Source organism: Sapajus apella, unplaced genomic scaffold, assembly GCF_009761245.1.
Source record: "Sapajus apella isolate SASKATOON/1434 unplaced genomic scaffold, GSC_monkey_1.0 scaffold75, whole genome shotgun sequence".
Lineage (NCBI taxonomy): Eukaryota > Metazoa > Chordata > Mammalia > Primates > Cebidae > Sapajus > Sapajus apella.
In genome coordinates this window covers 4,338,242-4,366,117 of record NW_022437015.1, presented here as the reverse complement: position 1 = coordinate 4,366,117, position 27,876 = coordinate 4,338,242, and the positions used below count along the sequence as shown (strand labels likewise).

At 38.6% G+C, this 27,876-nt stretch overlaps 1 protein-coding gene across 10 annotated transcripts in view; it reads left to right on the top strand.

Moving 5' to 3' along the window:
* The window catches only part of ATRX (ATRX chromatin remodeler), a 290,081-nt gene that overhangs the window by 240,239 nt on the left and 21,966 nt on the right, over positions 1-27,876 (top strand). For all 10 annotated transcript variants that reach the window (XM_032251335.1, XM_032251338.1, XM_032251341.1 and 7 more), the window contains one exon: positions 27,497-27,646. In XM_032251335.1, the coding sequence (XP_032107226.1) occupies positions 27,497-27,646 (150 nt within the window). The remainder of the gene's footprint in view (positions 1-27,496; positions 27,647-27,876) is intronic.

The following is a 27,876-nucleotide window of genomic DNA, read 5'->3' as shown; positions in this document are numbered from 1 at the left end:
TGACGTGAGGTAATACCACATGCATGTTCACATTACCCAAGTTGTATCCAAATTGTCTTTTATAGCTAGTTTGTTCGTATCAAGTTCCATTCAAGTTGTACGCACTGCATTTGGTGGCTGGTTCTCTTTGTTACATCTCTTTTATTTCAGTGCATTCATTTCCTCCCCCTCCATTCTGGATTTCTTTAATTATTTCCTGATAATATGTTTGAACTTATTCTACCTCTTATAAGTTCTTCCTTTTATATATTCTGTAAACTAGAAATCAGAAATTAGATCTAAAAGCTTGATTAGGTTCATGACATACATTTTTAGCAAGAATGTTTTATGGATGATATGTAAAAAGGGATGAATTTTAAAAACAGATGAGAAAAGGAATTATATGTATATTATATAAGAATTGTATAATATTTTATATATATTATATATAAGCACTCTCTCTCTCTCTCTCTCTCTCTCTATATATATATATATATATATATATATATATATATATATATGCAGAGTTACTGAAACAGATGAACTAAGGGAAGATATTACCAATATAAAATTCCAAGAAAAATTTAAAAGAGTCTAAATGAAATATTAGGAATAAAAAATAACAGTTAAAAAATAACTCAGTATAACCAGCAGGAGGGGTACAGTTGAATATCTTAGTGAATTAGGAAATAAGACTGAGATACTCTTCTAGAAGATAGTAGGAAAGAATAAAGAAATAGAAATGCAAAGGAAAGCTAAAAGATACAAAGACTAAAAGCAAAAGAGCAGGCATTCAGATAACAGTTTCAGAAGGAGACAAAAATAAAAATGGAAAGGATATTATTTTTGAAGAACTAATAGACACACATTTTTTCAGAATTGTAGATGAAGAAACTTAGGCACAGAAATCAGATATTTTGACTAAGATCAGGATTTAAAAACCCTGGGCCCCTTTTCTTAACCACTCTGCTATACTGACTTAGGGCTAAGGATCAGTAAGTTCAGCACCAAGGACAATTAAGGAAGATTGTGTAGTAACCAGATGAAATCCATACCCTCCCCAATTATTCTACACCTTGATAAAACTGAATGTGGCTTTCCATAAACCCACAGTATTGACTAAAGCAGTTTAAAGTCGTATCAAAGAAATTCTCTACAAGCCGAATCATATAGAATGTGTGTGTGTGTGTGTGTGTGTGTGTGTGTGTGTGTGTGTGTGTGTGTGTAGACAGAGAGAGAGTGCTTATACTATCTGCCATTAAATACATTGTCTAATTTAATCCTTACAATAGCTCCAAGGCATAAGTGATATTATTCCTTTGTAGTAAAGGACCACCCAACTCTTTTTAAAAATTTTTTTTTATTTTTTAAATTGCATTTTAGGTTTTGGGGTACATGTTAACAACATGTAAGACTATTGCGTAGGTACACACATAGCAGTGTGGTTTGCTGCCTTCCTCCCCATCACCTATATCTGGCGTTTCTCCCCATGTTATCCCTCCCCAACTCGCCACGCCCCACTGTCACTCCCCTGTTTCCCCTCAACAGACCCCAGAGTGTTTGATGCTCCGCTCCCTGTGTCCATCTGTTCTGATTGTTTAACTCCTGCCTATGAGTGAGAACACAGTGTTTGATTTTCTGTTCTTGTGTCAGTTTGCCGAGAATGATGGTTTTCAGGTTCATCCATGTCCCTACAAAGGACACGAACTCATCATTTTTTATTACTGCAGTATTCCATGGTGTATATGTGCCACATTTTCCCTGTCTATTCTATAATCGATGGGCATTTGGGTTGGTTCCAGATCTTTGCTGTTGTTAACAGTGCCGGAATGAATATTCATGTGCATGTGTCCTTATAATAGAACGATTTATAATCCTTTGGATATATATATTCAGTAATGGGATTGCTGGGTCAAATGGAATTTCTTTTTCTAGGTCCTTGAGGAATCGCCACACTGTCTTCCACAATGGTTGAACTAATTTACACTCCCACCGACAGTGTAAAAGTGTTCCTATTTCTCTGCATCCTCTCCAGTATCTATTGTCTCCAGATATTTTAATGATCACTATTCTAACTGGCGTGGGATGGTATCTCAATGTAGTTTTGATTTGCATTTCTTTAATGACCAGTGATGATGAGCATTTTTTCAGGTTTGTTGACCTCATATATGCCTTCTTTTGTAAAGTGTCTGTTCATATCCTTTGCCCACTTTTGAATGGGCTTGTTTGTTTTTTCTTGTAAATCTGTTTTAGTTCGTTGTAGATTCTGGATATCAGCCCATTGTCAGATGAGTAGAATGCAAAACTTTTTTCCCATTCTGTTGGTTGCCTATTCACTCTAATGACTTTCTTTTGCCGTGCAGAAGCTGTGGAGTTTGATTAGGTCCCATTTGTCTATTTTGGCTTTGGCTTTTGTTGCCAATGAATGCTTTTGGTGTTTGGTCATGAAGTCCTTGCCTGTGCCTATGTCCTGAATGGTTTTGTCTAGGCTTTCTTCTAGGGTTTTTATGATGTTAGGTCTTATGTTTAAGTCTTTAATCCATCTGGAGTTAATTTTAGTGTAAGGTGTCAGGAAGGAGTCCAGTTTCTGCTTTCTGCACATGGCTAGCCAGTTTCCCCAACACCATTAACTAAAGAGGGAATCCTTTCCCCATTGCTTGTTTTTGTCATGTTTGTCAAAGATCAGATGGCTGTAGATGTGTGGCATTGCCTCCAAGGCCTCTGTTCTGTTCCATTGGTCTATATCTCTGTTTTGGTACCAGTACCATGCGGTTTTGATTACTGCAGCCTTGTAGTGTAGTTTGAAGTTAGGTAGTTTGATGCCTCCAGCTTTGTGGGTTTTTTTTCCCCCTTAGAATTGAGTTGGTTATGCGGGCTCTCTTTTGGTTCCATATGAAGTTTAAGGTGGTTGTTTCCAGTTCTGTGAAGTAGGTCATTGTTAGTTTGATGGGGATAGCGTTGAATCTGTAAATTACTTTGGGCAGTATGGCCATTTGCACGATATTGATTCTTCCTAACCATGAGCATGGGATGTTTTTCCATCTGTTTGTGTCCTCTCTTATTTCTTTGAGCAGTGGTTTGTAGTTCTCCTTGAAGAGGTCCTTTATATTCTTTGTTAGTTGTATTCCTAGGTATTTCATTATCTTTGTAGTAATTGTGAATGGCAGTTCGTTCTTGATTTGGCTCTCGTTAAGTCTGTTATTGGTGTATAGGCATGCTTGTGATTTCTGCACATTGATTTTGTATACTGAGACTTTGCTGAAGTTCCTTACCAGTTTAAGGAGATTTTGGGCTGAAACAGTGGGGTCTTCTAAATATACAATCATGTCGTCTGCAAATAGAGACAATTTGACTTCCTCCTTTCCTAATCGAATACCGTTTATTTCTCTTTCTTTCCTGATTGCTCTGGCTGCAACGTCCCTGAATGCTCTGGCTAGAGCTTCCAATACTGTATTGAATAGGAGTGGTGAGAGAGGGCATCCTTGTCTAGTCCCAGATTTCAAAGGGAATGCTTCAGTTTTTGCCTATTCAGTAGGATATTGGCTGTGGGTTTGTCGTAAATAGCTTTTATTATTTTGAGATACGTTCCATTGATACCTAGCTTATTGAGGGTTTTTAGCATAAAGCCCTGTTGAATTTTATCAAAGGCCTTCTCTGCATCTGTTGAGATAATCATGTGGTTTTTGTCTTTGGTTCTGTTTATGTGGTGAATTATGTTTATAGACTTGCGTGTGTTGAACCAGCCTTGCATCCCCGGGATGAAGCCTGCTTGATCATGGTGGGTAAGCTTTTTGATGTGCTGTTGCAATGATTTGCCAGTATTTTGTTGAAGATTTTTGCATCTATATTCATCATGGATATTGGCCTGAGGTTTTCTTTTCTTGTTGAGTCTCTGCTGGGTTTCAGTATCAGGATGATGCTGGTCTCATAAAATGACTTGGGAAGGATTCCCTCTTTTTGTATTGTTTCAGATTGCTTCATAAGGAATGATACCAGCTACTCTTTGTATGTCTGGTAGAATTTGGCTGTGAACCCATCTAGACCTGGGCTTTTTTGGTTGGTTTAAAGTCTATTTTATCAGAGACTAGGATTTTAATTGCTGCCTCAACTTCTGCCCTTGTTATTGGTCTATTCAGGGTTTTGACTTCTTCCTGGTTTAGGCTTGGGAGGATGCAGGTGTCCAGGAATGTATCCACTTTTTCCAGGTGTAGTAGTTTATGTGCATAGAATTGTTTGTAGTGATCTCTGATGATGATTTGTAGTTCTCTGGAATCTGTGGTGATACTACTTTATCGTTTTTTATTGCATCTCTTTGATTATTTTCTCTTTTCTTTTTTGTTTATCTGGCTAGTGGTCTGTCTATTTTGTTGATCTTTTCGGAAAACCAGCTCCTGGATTTATTGATTTTTTTTTTTTTGAAGGGTTTTTTCTGCCTCTGTCTCCTTCAGTTCTGCTGTGATCTTAGTTATTTCTTGTCTCTGCTAGGTTTTGAGTTTTTTTGATCTTGCTCTTCTAGCTCTTTCAATTTTGAGAATAGGGTGTCGATTTTAGATCTTTCCTTGATTCTCATGTGGGCATTTATTGCTACATATTTTCCTCTAGACATTGCTTTAAATGTGTCCCGGAGATTCTGGTGTGTTGTGTCTTCATTCTCGTTAGTTTCGAAAAACATCTTTATTTCTGCTTTCATTTCATTGTTTATCCAGTCAAAATTTAAGAGCCAGTTGTTTAGTTTCCATGAAACTGTGCGGTTCTGAGTTAGTTTCTGAATTCTGAGTTCTAACTCGATTGCACTGTGGTCTGAGAGACTGTTTGTTATGATTTCCATTCTTTTGCATTTGCTCAGGAGTGATTCAATTCCAATTATGTGGTCAATTTTAGAGTAGGTGTGATATGGTGCTGAGAAGAATGTATATTCTGTAGATTTGGAGTGGCAAGTTCTGTAAATTTCTATGAGATTTGCTTGGTCCCGGTCTCAGTTCAAGTCTTGGATATCCTTGTTAATTTTCTGTGTCGTTGATCTGTCTAATATTGACATTGGAGTGTTAAAGTCTCCCACTATTATTGTGTGGGAGTCTAAGTCTCTTTGTCAGTCATTAAGAACTTACTTTATGTATCTGGGTGCTCCTGTATTGGGTGCGTATATATTTAGGATCATTAGCGCTTCTCCTTGCATTGATCCTTTTACCATTATGTAATGCCCTCGTCTCTTTTGAGCTTTGTTGGTTTAAAGTCTATTTTATCAGAGACTAGGATTGCAACTCCTGCTTCTTTTTGCTCTCCATTTGTTTGGTAAATTTTCCTCCATCCCTTTATTTTGAGCCGTTGTGTATCCTTGCATGTGAGATAGGTTTCCTGGATACAGCACACTGATGGGTTTTGGCTTTTTATTCAATTTGCCAGTCTGTGTCTTTTGACTGGGGCATTTAGCCCATTTACATTTAGGGTTAATATTGTTATGTGTGAATTTGATCCTGCCGTTTTGATGGTAGCTGGCTGTTTTGCCCATTGGTTGAGGCAGTTTCTTCATTGTGTTGATGCTCTTTACCATTTGGTATATTTTTGGAGTGGCTGGTACTGGTTGTTTCTTTCTGTTTAGTGCTTCTTTCAGGAGCTCTTGTAAAGCAGGCCTAGTGGTGATGAAATCTCTGAGTAATTGCTTGTTCATAAAGGAGTTTATTTCTCCTTTGCTTATGAAGCTTAGTTTGGTTGGATATGAAATTCTGGGTTGAAAGTTCTTTTCTTTAAGTATGTTGAATATTGGTCCCCACTCTCTTCTGGCTTGCAGGGTTTTTGCTGAGAGATCCGCCCTGACTCTGATGGGCTTCCCTTTGTGGGTAACCCGACCTTTCTCTCTGGCCACCCTTAGCATTTTGCCCTTCATTTCAACCCCGGTGAATCTGACGATTATGTGCCTTGGGGTTGCCCTTCATGAGGAATATCTTTGTGATGTTCTCTGTATTTCCTGGACTTGAATATTTGCCTGCCTTGCTAGGTTGGGGAAGTTTTCCTGGATAATATCCTGAAGAGTATTTTCCAGCTTGTATTCACTCTCTCTGTCACATTCAGGCATACCTATCAAATGTAGATTAGGTCTTTTCACATAGTCCCATATTCCTTGGAGACTTTGTTCATTTCCTTTTACCCTTTTTTCTCTAATCTTGCCTTCTCATTTTATTTCATTGAGTTGATCTTCGACCTCTGATATCCTTTCTTCTCCTTGGCCTATTTGGCTATTGAAACTTGTGTGTGCTTCACGAAGTTCTGGTGTTGTGTTTTTCAGCTTCATCAATTCATTTATGTTCCTCTCTAAGCTGTTTATTCTCCTTAACATTTTGTCAAACCTTTTTTCAAGGTTCTTGGTTTCTTTGCATTGGGTTAGAACATGTTCTTTTAGCTCAGAGAAGTTTCTTATTACCCACCTTCTGACGCCTGTTTCTGTCAGTTCATCAGACTCATTCTTCATCCAGCCTTGTTCTCTTGATCGTCAGGAGTTGTGATCCCTTGGAGGAGGAGAGGTGTTCTGGTTTTGTATGTTTTCCTCCTTTTTGTGCTGGTTTCTTCCCATGTTCTTGGATTTATTTACCTGTGGTCTTTGTAATTGTTGACTTTCAGATTGGGTCTCTGAGTGGACATCCAGTTTGTTGATGATGAAGTTATTTCTTTCTGTTTCTTAGTTTTACTTCTACCAGTCAGGCCCCTCTACTGTAGGACTGCTGTGGTCCACTCCATGCACTGCTTGCCTGGGGATTACCTGCAGCAGCTGCGGAACAGTAAGGGTTGCTGCCAGTTTCTTCTTCTGCTTTCTTTGTCCCAGAAGGATACCTGACAGATGTCAGCCTGAGCTCTCATTTATGAGGTGGCTCTTTGGATATACAAGGGTCTGGGAGCTGCTCAAGGTGACCGTCTGTCCTTTATAGGAGCTCAAGTGCTGAAATGTGAACTCTGTCGTTCCATTCAGAGCTGCTGGGCAGGTACGTTTAAGTCTGCTGCAGCAGAAGTCATAAACACTTTTTTTTTTCTCCAGGTGGTCTGTCCTGGAAACATTGGGCTTTATTTATAAGTTTCTGTTGTGCTGCTGCCTTTTTTCTGGCCTGCCCTACCCAGCAAGGAGGCAGCCTAGTCACAGTCTGCCTGCAGAGGCTTTGCTGAGCTGCTTTGGGCTCTGCCCAGCTGCTGTGTGAAGTTCCCTGCATTCCTGTTTATAGGGATATAGTTAGAACTGTCTCGGCAATGGCAGCCCACCTCTGTAGTGGCAGACTCTCTCGGTAATGGCGGTCTTTCTCGGCAATGGCAGAGTATGTCAGTAGTGGTGGACTGCCTTGGCAATGGCAGATGCACCTCCCCTACAGAGCTAGGTGTTCCTGGGTTCAGCTGTACTTGCTGTGAAACTCTCAATCCAGAGTGTTTCAGATTGCTGTTTTTTGTGGGGGTGGGCAGGCCAAGCCTGATCACCTGGCTCCCTGCCTCAGAGCCCCCACCCCCTGTTTTTTTTTTTTTTTTTTTTTTTCTTCAGTTCAATGGGCGACTCTGTCTTCCAGGCGTCCCAGTCACCAGTTGAAACGGCACCTGGATTTGTGTGATTTCTTGTGCGTAGACCCGCCGCGCCAGCTGAAACAGCCACTGGAGAGTCCTGGCACTTTTGCGCTGTGGAATCTCCATGCCTGGCTCCCTGTTTCAGTCCTGTTTTTTTCAGTTGAACAGGTGACTCTGTCACCCAGGTATTCCAGTTGCCAGTTGAAAAGGCGCCCGGATTTGTGTGAGATTTTGTGCACACACCCGCTGCGTCAGCTGAAACAGCCACACTGGGGGCTTGTGGCGCTTTTTCGCCCGGTAATCTCCTGGCCTGGCTCCCTGTTTCAGTCCCCTTTTTTTCAGTTGAATGGGCGACTCTTTCTCCCAAGTGTTCCAGTCAGCTGTTGAAAAGGCGCCCAGATCTGTGTGATTTCCTGAGCGGCGACCCACTGCACTGGCTGAAATAGCCACCCTGGAGGTTTGTGGCACTTTTTCACCCAGGAATCTCCTGGCCTGGCTCCCTGTTGCAGTCCTCTTTCCCTTTTTGTCAGTTGAATGGTTGACTCTGTCTCCCAGGCACTCCAATCGCCACGTAAAACTGCGCCCAGACCCGTGTATTTTGTGCGGAGACCCTCCGCGCCAGCCAGAACAGCAATGCTGGCGACCCATGGGGCTCCTCTGCCTAGGAATATACTGGTTTTTGGGCAATAAAAATCCATCTGGAAATGCAGCATCCACTCACTTCCATGCTCTCGCTGGGAGCTGCAATCCAGAGCTGCTCCTAATCGGCCATCTTGCCAGTTGACCAGGATCATCCAACTCTTAAGGAGCAAAATTAGCATTCATAAAGAGAAGGAAAAAATTCCAACAAGGCCTTTTATCTTTACATAAACATAAAAATTACTAACAAATCACTTACTGTCCATGCCTCAGTTTCTGGTAAAATAAGAGCAGCAAATTAACTTATTTCCAGAGTCTCTTACGATTCCAACATTATTTGATCCTCACAATTGCTCAGGCTTACTGTGTTTTTCATTTTAGGCAAGAAGAGGTGTCCTTTATGCATCAACTAACTTTTCTTTTTAACTTTTTTTAATTAAAAATTTTTTTATTTTTATAGATTTAGGGGGTACAAGTGCATTGTTGTTAAACAGATATATTGAATGTGGTGAAGTCTGGGTTTTTAGTATAACCATCGCCTGAATAGTGTTAATTGTACGCAGTAGGTAATTTATTATCCCTTATATCCCTCCTACCCTCCCACGTTTTGGAGTCTTCAGTGTCTTTTATTCTATTCTGTTTGTCCTTGTGTGCACATTGTTTATTGTTCAATCCCCGCGTATAAGTGAGAATGTGTGGTATTTGACTTTCTAATTGAGTTATTTCTTTAAGATAATGGCCTCTCCAGTTCCATCCATGTTGTTGCAAAAGACATGATTTCGTTTATTTTTATGGCTGAGTAGTATTCCATGGGGTGTGTGTGTGTGTGTGTGTGTGTGTGTTTGTGTACACACCACATTTCCTTTTTTATCCTTCAGCTTTCAAGTTCAGGGGTACATGTGCAAGATGTGCAGGTTTACGTAGGTAAACCTGTGCTGTGGTGGTTTGCTGTACAGATCATCTCAATACCTAGGTATTAAGCCTAGCATCTATTAGCTAGTCCTTCTGATGCTCTCCCTCCCCTCAACCCACCCTCCACCCCCACAGGCTCCAGTATGTGTTCTTCCCCTCAACGTGTTCATGTGTTCTCATCATTCAGCTCCCACTTATAAGTGAGAACATGCACCTACCACGCTTTCTTTATCCAGTCATCCATTGGTGGACACTTAGGCTGATTCCACGACTTTGCTATTGTGTATCTCCTAAGTTTTAAAAAATTCATATATACATTTTCAGGACAGGTAATAACTATTGGTCTTTCTAAAGTCATGGCAGCCTTATATCTAGGATTTTCTTGGACAACTCCAATATCAGATAATTTGTCCTGTCAAACATCTCAATTTTTTATTAGAAAAACTTGATTAGGGTGTAAAACACCTCTGTATGGAAATGTGATTTTTTTAAGAGATAGAGTCTCACTATGTTGCCCAGGCTGGACTTGACCTCCTGAGCCCAAGCAGTCCTCCTGCCTCAGCCTCCCAAGTAGCTGAGTCTACAGGCGTGTACCACCATGCCAGGCCTTTTCTTTTTTTAAGGTAAGGGTCAGCTTTAACACTATTAGAAAAGGTATTAGAAATAATCGAAAGTGGTAAATAACACCAGTAGAGTTCACCCAGAAGCCGATCAAGAGAAGAGAGTATTTTGATGAAGAGAGTGATTAAATTCTGTCACATGTTACTGATGGGTAAGATAGGATCAGGTCTGAGAATTGACTATTAGATTTAGTGACACAAAGGTCATTGGTATACCAGGCACTGTGCTAAGCACTTCCTATATAATATTTAATCTTCACAATAATCCCACGAAGTAGATGCCTAGTAGGCCCATTTTATATACCAGAAGACTGTTATTCAGCAAGATAACTTGCTCAAGGATGCAGGGCTAATAAGTGGTGGAACTAGGATTAAAATCTGCTTGAGACTCATTGTTCAATGCAAGAGCCACTAGCTCCATATGGCTATTTGCATTTACATTAAAATTAAGTTAAAAATTCAGTTTCTTCATCATATTAGGCACACTTCAAATACTCAGTAGTCATATGTGGCTTGTAGCTACCATCTTGGATAGTACAAACAGAACATTTCCATCGTTGCAGAGAGTACTATTAGAGAACAGTATTCCAGAGCCTGTGATCTTTATCACTACACCTGAAGCCTCTCACTTTACAAAGTTACCACCTTTTGTGTGTGTGCATGTGTGTGTATTATATCATTTAAGTCCTTCCAGAAAATTAGTTGTGAAATTCAAAAGGCTGACACAGATCTTTTTATCAAATAAGGTGATTGCAGACATTATATTGGTATTTACATTTTAGGCAACCTGGTCATGCAATTATCTATTGTAGAGAGAAACCTGGAAACAAAGCTATATGTCCTTTAATTTTTTCCCCATTTTCATTTACAGTTCAGAAGAAAATAACATATTGAAATGATTAATGATTCTGAATTAATATAGATATTTGAGTGACACAGTATCTATATATTATTATCTTAAAGTGGTATTACTGTATTGGTTCGGTTGACTGATTCATACATGTTAGTCTTTTAACACTTATGGAATAAGAGTAGCAAGAAATTGAAGCTATGATTCTTTTAAGGGCTTAAGTAGGTGAATACCTCACTTTTGTCTCTTCCATTACTGCTGTTTGCATGACCAAGTTTTTTACATCAAATTTATTATTTTTGACCCTTAAAGGAGTATAAATTGCAAGAGACATTTTCATCAGTGTAAGAATTACTAGATGGTCTTGTTTATTTCCTTTTTTATTGCACTTCTTATCTTTTATTAATGTTTTCTTTCTCTAAGATATAATTCGAAAGCCAGGTGTGGTGGTACACCCTGTAGTCCTAGCTACTCAAGAGACTGAGGCAGGAGGATTGCTTGAGCTCAGGGGTTTGAGGCTATCCAACACATAATCACACCCATCAATAGCCACTGCACTCCAGCCTGGGCAAGCTCCTGTCGCTTAAAAACAAAACCTATGATATGGCCAGGCTTGGTGGCTCACACCTGTAATCCCAGCACTTGAGAGGCTGAGGCAGGTGGATCACTTAAGGTCAGGAGTTCGAGACTGGCCTGACCAACATGGAAAACCCTGTATTTACTAAAAATAAAAAAAAATTAGCTAGGCGTGGTGTTGGCGAGTGCCTATAATCCCAGCTACTTGGGAGGCTGAGTCAAGATAATTGCTTGAACCCAGGAGGCAGAGGTTGCGGTGAGCCGAGATTGTGCCACGGTACTCCAGCCTGGGTGACAGAGTCAGACTCTGTCTCAAAAAAAAAAAAAAAAAAAAAAAAAAAAGATATAATTTGAACTGCTAAATAGCTACTTTCATTCCTATTTCATGTCTTCTATTTTCTTTTCACATTACACCTATAGTTGAGTTAGAGATTGTAACAATGTTTGTGAAATAATATTAACTCACGATTGTGTAGAATGAAAATTGAGTTTCAATTCAAGCTATACTTGGAAAGCTGCAACCTCTAGAATGTCACTGCAGTCATATAAAATCTAGAATGATGACTTTCTACCTCACAGTGGCATGTGGCATATGTAATAGCTGTAACGGATATCAAATTTTTAAAGGTAAAGTGCTAAATATAGTATCTAGTTCTTTAAGTGTTAAGGAGAAAACAATCTTACCAAAGGAGGCTTTTACCATCCACCTAAGTCAGTTTGGCAGCCCTGCCTTTTCTTTCAGACAAAGTGACAAGTTCTGTAGTCACTATCTTATTCATACCAACAATTTCGGAATCTGGATATATTTATAAATGCCGTTTGGCAAAGGTTATGTGCTCTTGACCAGAAAGTCTGATACAAGGTGTTACATGAATTTCATTCAGTAAGCTCTCTAGTTACTTATCAAATTCATTGCATTTTTTTCCCAGTGTAGTTTGGGAAGAAAAAGCCTTCAAATTTGAAAATAGAAGCTTTTTGACCAGGAATATTAAATTTCTTTACTAAGAAGCTAGACTTATTTAAGCAATAAAAGGAATTTTTCATAGCTTTTTGAGCGGGTCATGTGGCAGTTAAGTATTCTGGTGATTTTATTTCCAGATATTATAAAACTCAAATTCAAAGTAATGGCAAGCAAAATATTTTTGAGACGTGGCAAACTCCCTCCCTTACCCCCAGGCAAAGCCTTGATTATTTTTTTAGATATTTTATTTTCAAGGTTGAATTTCAGAATTAATTAGATGGGAATTTTTGTCAGCTTGCCAAATACTGTAAACTTCTAAATAAATTAACTCAAACTTTTAATTTATCATTAGTTTTGTTTTATTAATTGAACTAGTCATTTTAAAAGCTTAAACTAATTTAGATTGTGAGCTAGAATATAGACCTTGCTTTTCCCAGCGTATCAGCTTTTTCACTTATTTAAGGAAAAAAAAGTTTAGACAAAGAAAAGTAAAGGTACACATTTGGATGTAATTTAAATCTCATTTTGATGACTGTTGGCCTAGTGATTATAAATTCTGTTCCAGTATTGTTTTCAATAATAGTGTTACTCTAGCAACTAATATAAATGCATGCTTTTAGGGGATGAAACAAAAACCTTTCCACCAGTTGTGTTGTGTACTGGGGTGAAAATTTTCTTTATTAACTTTTATTACTTGCTCTGGACTTTGCAAAACTGTTTTTTCCCAAATAAATAATCTAAAGATCCTGTTACAAATACTTTTTTGTCTTCTTTATTTCATTATTTGTTTCTTACATTGATAGTATGCTGCCATTAATTTAAAAGGGGAGGATTTAGAAACAGTTTGTATCAGAAATTCTGTATCTTTTTTCTGTTATTTGTGCCTTACATAGCACTCTGGAGGAAAGAAAGACTTCTGCCTTCCTGCTTATGAACGACATAAATGATTTTCCATTAAAAAAAAAAAAGTTAACTTACTTGCACTGTCTTTTCTTTGTTAAAATGAAAATTATGGAAAGCATACTTCTCTTAGTCTTTGAATATTTTTGGCATAATCATATAAAGAAGTGATTGAAATACATTAAACTTTATTCATTAACCCTTATTTGGAGATTTGGTAATAAAACTGGAAGCGGTCTTGATGTTTTAGTAAACTCTTAAGTAAGGGAATGACTAAATAGATGATAAAGTATAACTATATAATATAAGCACTGTGCAGCTATTAAAAATAATGAAGGGTTGGATTTGATGTAAAGTGATGCCCATGGAAAGATGGCTCTTATCTTTTGATAAGAGTATGTTTTGAAACTACATATACTTCAATTACACTTTTTTCTTTCAATTTTTATTTTAAGTTCAGGGATACATGTGCAGGTTTGTTACATAGGTAAGCGTATGCCATGGTGGTTTACTGCATAGATCATCCCGTTACCCAGGTATTAAGCTTATCATCCATTAGCTCTTCTTCCTGATGCACTCCCTCTCCCCACCCCCCACAAGTACCCAGTGTGTGTTATCCTCCCCATGTGTTCACATGTTCTCATTGATCAGCTCCCATTTTATAAGTGAGAACGTGGGGTTTGGTTTTCTGTTCCTGTGTTAGTTTGCTGAGAGTAATGGCTTCCATCTCCATCTATGTCTCAGCAAAGGACATGATCTCATTCTTTTTATGGCTGCATAGTATATATACATGTACCATGGTGTGTATGTACCACATTTTCTTTAGCCTATCATTGATGGGCATGTAGGTTGATTCCATGACTTTGCTATTTCTAAATTGTGCTGCAAGGAACATATGCATGCATGTATCTTTATAATAGAATGATTTCTATTCCTTTGGGTATATACCCGGTAATGGGGTTGCTGGGTCAAATGGTATTTCTGCCTCTAGGTCTTTGAGGAATTCCCACACTGTCTTCCACAATGGTTGAATACCAACAGTGTAAAAATGTTTCTTTTTCTCCACAACCTTGCCGCATCTTTTGTTTTTTGACTTTATGATAATATCCATTCTGATTGGCATCAGATGGTATGTCATTGTGGTTTTGAATTGCACTTCTCTAATGATCAGTGATGTTGAGCTTTTTTTCATATATTTATTGGCCACATATTTGTCTTCTTTTGAGAAGTAACTGTTCATGTCCTTTGCCCACTTTTTAGTGGGGTTATTTTTTCCTCATAGGTTGGTTTAAATTTCTTGTAAATTCTGGATATTATACCCTTGTGAGATGGATAGATTGCAAATGTTTTCTCTCATTTTGTAAGTTGCTGCTTTTGCTGTGCAGAAGCTTTTTAGTTTAATTAGATCTCATTTGTCAATTTTGGCTTTTGTCGTAATTTTGCTTTTGCTGTTTTTCTCATGAAATCTTTGCCCATGCCTATATTCTGAATGGTATTGCTTAGACTTTCCTCTGGGATTTTTATAGTTTGGGGTTCCATCTTGAGTTGAATTTTGCATATGGTGTAAGGAAGGGTTCCAGTTTCACTTTTCTGCATATGGCTTGCCAGTTCTCCCAGTACCATTTATTAAATAGGGAATCCTTTCCCCGTTGCGCGTTTTGGTCAGGTTTGTCAAAGAGCAGATGGCTGTAGGTGTGTGGTCTTATTTCTGGGTTTCCTATTCTGTTACATTGGTCTGTGTGTCTGTTTTTGTACCAGTACCATGGTGTTTTGGTTTCTGTAGACTTATGGTATAGTTAAAAGTTGGGTGGCATGATGCCTCCAGTTTTGTTCTTTTTGCTTAGGATCCATTGGCTATTTGGTCTCTTTTTTGGTTCCATATGAATTTTCAAATAATTTTTTTTTTCTAATTCTATGAAGAATTGTCAATGGTAGTTTAAAGGAAATAGCATTAAATCTATAAATTACTTTGGGAAATATGGCCATTTTCACAATACTGATTCTTCCTATCCATGAGCATGGAATGTTTCTCCATTTGTTTGTATTCTCTCTGATTTCTCTGAGCAGAGGTTTGTCATTTTCCTTGAAGAGGACTTTCACTTCCCCCTTGTTAGCTGTATTCCTAGGTATTTTATTCTTGCTGTAGCAATTGTGAATGGGAGTTTATTCATGATTTGGCTCTCTGCTTGCCTGTTGTTGGTGTATAGGAATGCTAGCAATTTTTACACATTGATTTTATATGCTGAGAATTTGCTGAAGCTACTTATCAGCTTAAGAAGCTTTTGAACTGAGACCATGGGGTTTTCTAGCTATAGGAACATATCATCTGCAAACAAAGATAATTTGACTTTCTGTCTTCCTATTTGAATACCCTTTCTTTCTTTCCCTTGCCTGATTGCCCTGGCCAGGACTTCCAATACTATGTTGAACAGAAGTGGTGAGAGAAGTTGTCTTTGTCATGTGCCGGTTTTCAAAGGGAGTGCTTCCAGCTTTTGCCCATTCAGTATGATATTGGCCATGGGTTTGTTGTATATGGCTCTTATTATTTTGAGATATGCTCTTTCAGTGCCTAGTTTATTGAGAGTTTTAAACAATGAAGGGATGCTCAATTTATCAAAGGCATATTCTGCATCTGTTGAAATAATCGTGGTTTTTGTCTTTAGTTCTGTTTATGTGATGAATCACATTTATTTATTTGCATATGTTGAACCAACCTTGCATTCCAGGTATGACACCAACTAGATCATGGTGGATAAGCTTTTTAATGTGCTGCTGGTTTCATTCAGTTTGACGGTATTTTATTAAGGATTTTTTGCATCAATGCTTCTCAAGGATATTGGCCTGAAGTTTTCTTTTTTTATTGTATCTCTCCCAGGTTTTCGTATCAGGATTATGCTGGTTTTATAGAATGAGTTAGGGAGGAGTCCTTCCTCTAATTTTTTGGAATACTTTCAGTATTCAGCTCCTCTTTGTACCTGTGGTAGAATTCAGCTGTGAATCCATCTGGATCTGGGCTTTTTTGGCTGGTAGGCTATTTATTACTGCCTCAATTTCAGAACATTTTACTAGTCTATTCAGGGATTTGATTTCTTCCTGGCTCAGTCTTGGTGTATTTGTCCAGGAAATTGTCCACTTCTTCTGGATTTTCTAGTTTATGTGCATAGAGGTGTTTGTAGTATTCTCTGATGGTTGATTGCATTTCTGTGGGGTCAGTGGTGATGTCCCGCTTATTATGTCTGATTTTATTTGATTCTTCTTTCTTTTCTTCATTAGCCAAGCTAGCAGTCTACCTATTTTATTAATTTTTTAAAGAAACCAGCTCCCAGATTTGTTAATTTTTTTTAATGGGTTTTCCATGTCTCTGTTTCCTTCAGCTCAGCTCTGATCTAGGTTATTTCTTATGTTCTGCTAGCTTTGGGGTTTGATTGCTCTTGGTTCTCTAGTCCTTTTAGTTGAGATGTTAGGTTGTTAACTTGAGATCTTTCTAGTTTTTTTTTTTGGGAGATGGAGTCTCTCTCTATTGCCCAGGCTGTAGTGCAGTGACACAGTCTCGGCTCACTGCAACCTCCGCTTCCTGGGTTCAAGCAATTCTCTTGTCTCAGCCTCCCAAGTAGCTGGAATTATAGGTGCCTGCCACCACACCTGGTAATTTTTTGTATTTTTAGTAGAGATGGGGTTTCACCATTGTTGGCCAGGCTAGGGTTTCACCATTGTTGACCAGGCTAGTCTTGAACTCCTGACCTCAAGTGATCCACCTGCTTTGGCCTTCCAAACTGCAGGGATTACAGGCATGAGCCATGGTGCCTGGCCTTTCTAGCTTTTTGATGTTGGCATTTTAGTGCTACAAGTTTCTCTCAACATTACTTTAGCTACATCCTAGAGATTCTGGTATGTTGTCTCTTTGTTCACATTAGATTCAAAAAACTTCTTGATTTCTACCTTAATTTCATTATTTACCCAAGAATCATTTAGGAGCAGGTTGTTCAATTTCCATGTTGTGTGGAGTTTTGAGTGGATTTCTTATTCTTGAGTTCTAATTTGACTGCACTGTGGTTTGAGAGACAGTTATTATTTCAGTTCTTTTGCATTTTCTAAGGAGTATTTTCCTATTATGTAGTCAATTATAGAGTTTGTGTTGTGTGGCAATGAGAAGAATGTATATTCTGTCTTTTTTGGGTGAAGAGTTCTGTAACTATCTATCAGGTCCACTTGATGCAGAGCTGAGTTCAGGTCCTGAATGTCTTTGTTAATTTTCTGTTTCGATGATCGATCTGTCTCATGTGTCAAAGGGGTGTTAAAGTCTCCCACTATTATTGTATGGGAGTCTGATTATCTTTGTAGGTCCCTAAGAACTTGCTTTATGAATCTGGGTGTGCTTGTATTGTGTGCATATATATTAAGGATAGCTAGCTCTTCTTGATGAACTGAACCCTTTACCATTATGTAATGCCCATCTTTGTCTTTTTTGATCTTTGTTAGATTAAAGTCTGTTTTGTCAGAAACTATTATTGCTATCCTTGCTTTTTCCTGTTTTCTGTTTGCTTGATAAATTTTCTTCTGTCCCTTTATTTTCAGCCTATGGGTGTCTTTACACATGAGATGGGCCTCTTGAAGACACCATACTGATGGGGCTTGACTCTTTATCCAACTTGCCATTCTCTTTCTTTTAATTGGGGCATTTAGTCCATTTCCATTTAAGATTAATACTGTTATATGTGAATTGGATCCTGTCATCATGATGCTAGCTGGTTATTTTGCAGACTTGCTTGTGTGGTTGCTACATAGTGTCACTGGACTGTGTACTTCAGTGTATTTTTTAGTGGCTGATAATGATTTTTTCTTTCCTTATTTAGTGCTTCCTTCAGGACCTCTTGCAAGGCAGGCCTGCTAGTGATGAATTCCCTTAGCATTTGCTTGTCTAAAAAGGATCTTATTTCTCCTTCGCTTATGAAGCTTAGTTTGGCCGGATATGAAATTCTGGGCTGGAATTTCTTTTCTTTAAGAATGTTGAACGATGGCCCCTAATCTCTTCTGATTTACAGGTTTTCTGCCAAGAGATCTGCTGTTAGTCTGATGAGCTTCCTTTTGTAGGTGACCTGGCCTTTCTCGCTGACTTCCCTCAACATTTTTTCTTTCATTTCAACCTTGGAGATGCTGATGATTATATGTCTTGGGGTTAATCTTCTTGTGGAACTTCTTGGTGGGATTCTCTGTATTTCCTGAATTTGAATTTTGGCTTGTCTTGGTAGGTTGTGGAAGTTCTCCTTGATAATATCCTGAAGTGTGTTTTCCAGCTTGGTTCCATTCTCCCCATCTGTTTTAGGTACCCCAATCAGTCGTAGGTTTGGTCTCTTTACACAGTCCCATAATTCTCAGAGGTCTTGTTAATTCCTTTTCATTCTCTTTTCTCTATTCTGTCTGCCTGTCTTATTTCAGAAAGATAACATTCCAGCTCCGAAATTCTTTCCTCCCCTTGGTCTGTTTTGCTATTGATTGTTGTGATTGCATTGTGAGGTTCTCATGTTGTGTTTTTCAGCTCCACTAGGTTGATTATGTTTCTCTCTAAACTGGCTAATCTGGCTATCACTCCTGTATTATTTTTATCATGAGTCTTAGCTTCTTTGCATTGGGTTAAAACATGCTTTTTTTTTTTAGCCCAGCAAAATTTGTTATTACCCATCTTCTGAAGCTATTTCTGTCATTTAATCCTTCTCAGCCTCAGCCCAGTTCTGTGCTCTTGCTGGCAAGGTGTTACAAGTCATTTGGAGGAGAAAAAGCACTCTGACTTTTTGAGTTTTCAGCATTTTTGCGTTGATTGTTTTTCATCTTTGTGAGCTTATCTACCTTTGATCCTCGAGGTTGCTGACCTTTGAATGGAGTTTTTTGGAGTCTTTTTTTGTTGACATTGCTGTTGTTTTCTGTTGTTTTTCCTTTAAAAGTCACACCACTCTACTGTAGGGCTCCTGTGGTTAGCTGGGGGTCTTCTCTAGACCTCACTCTCCTCAGCCTCTCCCACACCTGCAGGAGGTGGCTGGCGACCTACACTGGAAGATCTCACCCAGTTAGGAGGGACGGGATCAGGGACCTGCCCAATGAAGCAGTCTGTTTGCTTCTTGGTTGAGCAGGCATGTTGCACTGGGGTGGACACTTCTACCTCTGTACCACCTGTATTCTTCATATCCAGCAAGCTGGAATGGCTGATTTAAGGGAAGCACAGAGATGGCCGTCGGACCTCCTCTGTGGAGCTCCCTCCCAGGGAGAAATCATATCTCTGTCTGTGGAACCTAAGACTTGTCCAGTGAGGAGGAGTGGGCCGGGGACTGTAAAAAAGCAGTCTGGCTACAATCTGGCAAGGCAGCTGCACTGTGCCTTCTGGTGAGGGGAGCCCTCCTTGTCTGGGCAGTCTGCACTCTCCACAGCCGGCAGGCTGGAACAACTGAGTCCAGAACCACAGAGATATTAGCTGTCCCTCCCCGCCACCCCCAGCAGCCTCCCAGAGAGAGATCTGATCTCTAGCCCCACATGGGAAGTCTTGCTCAGTTTGGAGTGGGTCTGGCTGGTTAAAGAAGAGGTCTGGCCCCCTGATCTGGCAAGGCCACTGCACTGCGCTGTGGGGGTCCCTCCTCCTCTGGGTCTTGTCTGGCAGGCTGGATGGCTATTTCCCCTGAAATGCAGAGATGGCGACCGCCCTTCCCCTGGAACTGAGTTTTGTCTCAGGCTGACTTCAGCCCTCTGCTGTTGGCTGGCTGGGATTACAAGCCAGTAGTCTTAGCCTGTGAGGTGCCATGGAAGTGGGGCCTCCTGAGCCATGCTGCTTGGCTCCCTGTATTCAGACCTCTTCCTAGGGTTGTGTATGTATGGATTTTCTGCCTTGGTGGGGATCCCAGGACAGGAGCATGCAAAACTCCTGGGTCTCACTGTGCGCCTGAGCTGCTGTTTTGCTCGGAATCTCTCTGTGCACAGATACAGCTTTGTGTATCAGACCCAAGGTCCTGGTGGAATGGGCTCACTGGGGGTTCTCCTGCTCCACATGTTGCAGAGGTCCATGGGAGAAACATGGCTTCCTGGGCAGGTTGCATAATCACTCACTGCCTCCACTGGCTTGGGGTGGGAGTTCCTTTGGCTCCATGAGGCTCTCGGATGGGCTATAGCCTCCTACCTTCTCCTTGCTCTCTGTGCTTTTTGCCTATTCAGTTCCAATGTGAGAACCTGTATATATCTTTTATTATTATTATTATTATTATTATTATTATACTTAAGGTTCTGGGGTACATGTGGAGAATGTGCAGGTTTGTTACATAGGTATACACGTGCTATGGTGGTTTGCTACATCCATCACTTCATCATCTACATTAGGTATTTTTCCTAGTGCTATCCCTCCCCTAGCCCACCATCCCCTGACAGACCCTGGTGTGTGATGTTCCCTCCTTGTGTCCATGTGTTCTCGTTGTTCAACTCCCATGTGTTGACTGAGAACATGCAGTGTTTCGTTTTCCGTTCTTGTGTTAGTTTGCTGAAAATGATGGTTTCAGCTTCATCCATGTCCCTCCCTGCAAAGGACATTAACTTATCCCTTTTTTCATGGTTGCACAGTATTCCATGGTGTGTGTGTGCAATACTTTTCTTTATCCAGTCTGTCATTGATGGGCCTTTGGGTTGGTTCCAAGTCTTTGCTACTGTGAACAGTGATGCAGTAAACATACACGTCAATGTGTCTTTATAATAGAATGATTTATACTCCTTTGGGTATATGCCCAGTAATAGGATTGCTCGGTCAAATGGTATTTACAATTGTAGATCCTTGAGGAATCACCATACTGTCTTCCACAACAGTTGAACTAATTTACACTCCCACCAACAGTGTAAAAGCATTCCTATTTCCCCACATCCTCTCCAGCATCTGTTGTCTCCTGACTTTTTAATGGTCACCATTCTAACTGGTGTGAAATGGTATCTCATTGTGGTTTTGATTTGCTTTTCTTTAATGACCAGTGATGGTGAGCTTTTCTTCATATGTTTGTTGGCTGCATAAATGTTTCCTTTTGAGAAGTGTCTGTTCATATCCTTTGCCTACTTTTTGGTGGAGTTGCTTTGTTTTTTTTTCGTAAATTTAAGTTCTTTGTAGATTCTGGATATTAACCCTTTGTTGGAGGGAGAGAGTGCAAAAGTTTTTTTTCCCATTCTGTAGGTTGCATGTTCACTCTGATGATAATTTCCTTTGCTGTGCAGAAGCTCTTTAGTTTAATGAGATCACACTTGGTCTATTTTGGCTTTTGTTGCTATTGCTTTTGGTATTTTAGTCATGAAGTCTTTGTCTATCCCTATGTCCTGAATGGTACTGCCTAGGTTTTCTTCTAGGATTTTTATGGTTTTAGGACTTACGTTTAAGTCTTTAATCCATCTTGAGTTAATTTTTGTGTAAGGTGTAAGGAAGGGGTCTAGTTTTGGCTTTCTGCATATGGTTAGCCAATTTTCCCAACACCATTTATTAAATAGGGAATCCTTTCCCCATTGCTTGTTTTTGTCAGATTTGTCAAAGATCAGATGGTTGTAGATGTGTGGCATTATTTCTGAGACCTCTGTTCTGTTCCATTGGTCTATGTCTCTGTTTTGGTACCAGTAGCATGATGCTGTTTTGATTACTGTGGCCTTGTAGTATAGTTTGAAGTAAGGTAGCATGATGCCTCCTGCTTTGTTCTTTTTGCTTAGGATTGTCTTGGTTATGCTGGCTCTTTTTTTGTTCCATATAAAATTTAAAGTTGTTTTTTGTAATTCTATGAAGAAAGTCAATAGTAGCTTGATGAGGATAGCATTGAATCTATAAATTACTTTGGACAGTATGGCCATTTTCACAATACTGATTCTTCCTAACCATGAGCATGGACTGTTTTTCCATCTTCCTGTGTCCCCTCTTATTTTTTCGAGAAGTGTCTTGAGTTCTCCTTGAAGAGGTCCTTCACATCCCTTGTAAGTTGCATTTCTAGGTATTTAATTCTCTTTGTAGCAGTTGTGAATGGGAGCTCACTCATTATTTGGCTCTCTGTTTGTCTGTTATTGGTGTATAGGAATGCTTGTGATTTTTCACATTGATTTTGTGTCCTGAGACTTTGCTGAAGTTGCTTATCAGCTTAAGGAGATTTTGGCCTGAGGAGATGGGGTTTTCTAAATATATAGTCATGTCGTATGCAAATAGAGACAATTTTACTTCCTCTTTTCCTAATTAAATACCCTTTTCCTAATTAAATACCCTTTATTTCTTCCTCTTGCCTGATTGCCCTAGCCAGAACTTAACAATACTATGTTGAATAGGAGTGGTGAGAAAGGACATCCTTGTCTTGTGCCAGTTTTCAAAGGGAATGCTTCAGTTTTTGCCTGTTCAGTATGATATTGGCTATGGGTTTGTCATAAATAGCTCTTATTATTTTGAGATATGTTCCATCAATACCTAGTTTATTGAGAGTTTTTTAGCATGAAGGGCTGTTGAATTTTGTTGAATGCCATCTCTGCATCTATTGAGATAATCATGTGGTTTTTGTCTTTGGTTCTGTTTATGTGATGGATTACGTTTATTGATTTGCATATGTTGAACTAGCATTGCATCCCAGGGATGAACCTGACTTGGCCATGGTGGATAAGCTTTTTGATATGCTGCTGGACTCGGTTTTTCAGTATTTTATTGAGGATTTTCACATTGATGTTTATCAGGGATATTGGCCTGAAATTTTCTTTTTTCTGTTGTGTCTCTGCCAGATTTTGGTGTCAGGATGATGTTGGCCTCATAAAATGAGTTAGTGAGGGGTCCCTCTTTTTTTATTGTTTGGAATTGTTTCAGAAGGAATGGTACCAGCTCCCCTTTGTATGTCTGGTAGAATTCAGCTGTGAAACCGTCTGGTCCTGGACTTTTTTTGGTTGGTAGGCTATTTATTGCTGCTTCAGTTTCAGACCTTGTTATTGGTCTATTCAGGGATTTGACTTCTTCCTGGTTTAGTGTTGGGGGTGGGGTGTAAGTATCCAGGAATTTATCCATTTCTTCTGTATTTTCTGGTTTATTTGTGTAGAAGTGTTTATAGTATTCTCTGATGTTAGTTTGTGTTTCTGTGAGATTGGTAGGATATCTCCTTTATTGTTTTTTATTGCATCTCTTTGATTCTTCTCTCTTTTCCTCTTTATTAGTCTTGCTGGTGGTCTATTTTGTTGATCATTTCCAAAAACCAGCTCCTGGATTCATTGATTTTTATTTTTGAAGAGTGTTTTGTGTCTCTGTCACCTTCAGTTCTGCTCTGATCTTAGTTATTTCTTGTCTTCTGATAGCTTTTGATTTTGTTTACTCTTGCTTTTCTAGTTCTTTTAATTGTGACATTTGTGTGTCGATTTTAGATCTTTCCTGCTTTTTCTTGTTTGCATTTAGTGCTATAAATTTCCCTCTACACACTGCTGTAAATGTGTCCCAGAGATTGTGGTATGTTGTGTCTTTGTTCCCATTGGTTTCAAAGAACGTCTTTTTTTTTTTTTTCTGCTTTCATTTTGTTATTTATTCAGTATCCATCAAGGAGCACGTTGTTCTATTTCCATGTAACTGCAGTTTCGAGTGAGTTTCTTAATCCTGAGTTCTAATTTGATTGCACTGTGGTCTAAAAGACTGTTATGATTTCCATCCTTTTGCATTTGCTGAGGAGTGTTTTACTTCCAATTATATGGTCAATTTTAGAATAAGTGTGATGTGGTGCTGAGAAAAATGTATATTCTGTTGATTTGGGGTGGAGAGTTAATGAAGATGTCTATTGTGTCTGCTTGGTCCAGAGCTAAGTTCTAGTCCTGGTTATCTTTAAGTTTCTGTCTCATTGTTCTGTCTGATATTGACAGTGGGGTATTAAAGTCTCCCACTGTTAGTTTGTGGGAGTCTAAGTCTCTTTGCAGGTCTCTAAGAAGTTGCTTTATGAATCTGGGTGGTCCTGTATTGGGTACATATATATTTAGGATAGTTCTTGCTGCATTGATCCCTTTACCATTATGTAATGCCCTTCTTTGTCTCTTTTGATCTTTGTTTAAAGTCTGTTTTATCAGAGACTAGGATTGAAAACCCTGCTTTTTTTTTTTTAGCATTCCATTTTCTTGTTAAATATTCCTCCAGCCCTTTATTTTGAGCCTATGTGTGTCTTTGCATGTGAGATGGGTCTCCTGAATATAGCACACCGATGGGTCTTGACTTTTTATCCAATTTGCCAGTCTGTGTCTTTTAATTGGGGCATTTAGTCCATTTACATTTAATGTTAATATTGTTACATGTGAATTTGGTCCTGCCATTATATTGCTAGCTAGTTAATTTGCCCATTAGTGGATGCAGTTTCTTCATAGCATCGATCGTCTTTACAGTTTGGTGTGTTTTTGCGTTGGCCTGTACTGGTTGTTCTTTTCCATGTTTAATGCTTTCTTCAGGAGCTCTTGTAAGGGAGGCCTCGTGGTGACAAAATCTCAGCATTTGCTTGTCTGTAAAGGATTTTATTTTTCCTTTGCCTATGAAGCTTAGTTTGGTTGATTATGAAATTCTGAGCTGACAATTCTTTTTTTTTTTTTTTTTTAAAGAATGTTGAATATTGGCCCCCACTCTCTTCTGGCTTGTAGGGTTTCTACAGAGGTATCTGCTGTTAGTCTGATGGGCTTCCCTTTGTGAGTAACCCAACCTTTCTCTCTGGTTGCCCTTAGCACTTCATTAATGTTATAAATTGTGGTGTTTATAATCGAGAAATAAATACCACACTTGACTGTTTATTTCCAAAGAATTGCTTATTTTCATCCTTTTTTTATTCCTGCTATTCTCATATATCATCCTGTTAAACATGTGAGCAGAGAGTATATTATCCATATTTAATTTACAGTCATAGACTAAGTTATTATCCAATGTTACTGAGAGAATTAGTTGTACAGATAGAAATGAATTAGTTCCTAGTGTACAATTTTCTTCGTCTTTCTCTTAATCAGGTTGCTTTCTTAGAGAAATGAACTGATCTGACTATCATTAAGATCATTTATTGCTAGACAGAAGTAAAGTTAGGGATTATCTATAGAACATTTTCATCTTGTAATTTATTTGGTGTGTTGTAGAACAGCTGATTTTTCTCATTGTATTTGGTAAATGTGCTAAAAATGTTAGTCAATGTTATCTAGTTTTATTATTTTATCTCTCTCTTGAGCCATGTTTGGCATATGTGTGTTGGGGGGATGGGCATAGGAGTTACACATTTAAGGAAGCCCTATCTTTTAGTTGAATAAATTAATGCAAATTGGCCTGTCTTCTTGCCTGCCTGTTCAGTAACAGTGGACTTTGGATATTGATCTAGTGATGATAAACCTGTTGTATGTGGCATAGGCTGGAGAAGTCAGTTTTGATAGCAAGTTTCTACTTTGGTGTGAAAGAGAAGAATTTAGTTAACATTTCAAAGGAACTAAACCCATTAGCATCTATGTATTCTACCAGTAGATTTTATTGAGTCCTCTCATTTGTATGGTCTTTTATTGTTTTCTGTTTTCAACAAAGGAAATAGCACACACAGACATTTCAAAATGCATTTTACCTGTAATCTCACTATTTTGGGAGATCGAGGTAGGAGGATCACTTGAGGCCAAGAATTTGAAACCAGCCTGGGAAACATAGTGACATCCTATGTCTACAAAATTTTTAAAATCTCCTATGTACAGTGGTATACACCTGTAGTCCTAGCTACTCAGGAGGCTCAGGCAGGAGAATCACTTGAGCACAGGAGTTCAAGGCAGCAGTGACCTATGATCATACCACTGCACTGCAGCTTGGGTGACAGAGAAGGACCCTATCTGAAAAGAAAAAAAAAGGAAGAAGAATTATGACGTTTCAATTATGGTTATATCTGTTAAGAAAATTCTGGGCCGGGTGTGTTGGCTCATACCTGTAATCCCAGCACTTTGGGAAGCCAAGGCCGGCAGATCACAAGGTCAGGAGATCGATACCATCTTGGCTAACATGGTGAAACCCTGTCTTTACTAAAAATACAAAAAATTAGCCAGGCATGGTGGCATGCGCCTGTAGTCCCAGCTACTCAGGAGGCTGAGGCAGGAGAATGGCTTGAACCCAGGAGACGGAGGTTGCAGTGAGCTGAGATTGTGCCACTGCACTCCAGCCTGGGCAACAGAGCAAGACTCCATCCCCCTCAAAAAAAAAAGGGTCAGTTCTGTTACGAAAGGAAATAATTGTTTTGAATGTTTATTGGAGTAGCAAGATAGAAAGCTGTTTACAAGATATTAAATATCAGAATATTTGGAATTCGTGTCAGCATTTGCTATTATATAGAAAAAAACTTAGGGCCTCGTGATTTCAATTTTTCATCTTGAGTTATTTAATACACATTTGAGTTCTTACCACTTTTTGGACCCTATACTTAAGGCATGGTTGAATAAGTAAAGGCATAATTATTTTCAAATGTGGGCTTTGTCTATGTAAAAATTATCGATGCATTAAGCATCACTACATGCAGATTAAATTTGAATTCAGTGTGCTATATATATACCTCCGCTACCTTCATTTGATCAGTAATTATGTCCTTTCACTAAATTCACACTCAATTTAGAAAGTGTGATCTAGGAGAACTTGTTAAAAGCTATGGAAAATCCTTCTGTAAAGTGAATTAATTTGCCTTTTATAGATCGAGGTTTTCATATGTTATTTCTTAATGAACAACTTATGAATATATTAAATTTATTAAAAGTAAAATATCTGTGATTCACTTTAAACCCCCACCCCATCTCTCTTTGTGTCTCATTCTCACAGTTATAATTTCACAGAGCAGGAGTTTAGCGTTCTTACTGAGTATATAAATGATTCCAATTTTTTCAGCTTTTAATTTTTTAATCTTAAAAGATTGGCTTAAGCCACCATGATTTCTTAAAAATATATATACTGTGATAAATTGAAAAATGTATATCAATTTAAATTTGACCCATGAGTCTTTACAATGTAATTTACATTTGACCTTTCTGCAGTTGGAATATAAGCCTGATATGTTCCAGCTAAACTGTCCTGTAACTGTTTAGATTAATTTAGATTCGTTTTTTTATTAGTATATTTGTTGGTAGCTAAAGTGATTGTGAAAATAAAGTTGTTTATTATGTATAAATAGGAGTAGCCATGATTTCTAGCATAGGCATCCAATATAATCACTACTTTAAGCATACTTATTTTAGCATTTATCAACTCAGAATTAAGCACAAAACAAAATGCGTGTGAAAAAAATGTTAAGTTGGTAGAAATACCTTGAAAAGTGGTCATTTTAAAAAAATTGAAGGCCTAAAACATACTGTATAAACATGAATGTCTTATATAAGAGGCTGGTGTTACATGTTTTGTTGCTGTTTTCTTAGTAATTGTCATATTTTTCAGAAATATATGTAGCAATCAGGTTCTGGTTTCTAGTACAGTTGACCATAGAACTCTGGAGATACTATACTATTCAGAGGGAGAAAATAATTGTCTGTTATTTCAACCCCTCTAAACAGGATACCATACTTGCAGAACTCCTTCAGATACATAAAGAACACATTGTAGGATATCATGAACATGATTCTCTTTTGGACCACAAAGAAGAAGAAGAGTTGACTGAAGAAGAAAGAAAAGCAGCTTGGGCTGAGTATGAAGCAGAGAAGAAGGTAGTTGATGCAAAATGCGTTTTCGTTTTTGTCATGTTAGTAATTTGAAAGCAATGAAGAAAAAAAGGGTCACATTTGAAACAGGTAATAATAATATAGTGGGTTTTAGGAACACAGTTCCCAATTACAAGAATCTCTTTATGGGTTGATTTCAACTACCTTTGGTGGTAGAGTAGGAGGAGAAGACAGAAGAAAATAGTTTACACTTAAAGAGTGGTAACCCTATTTCT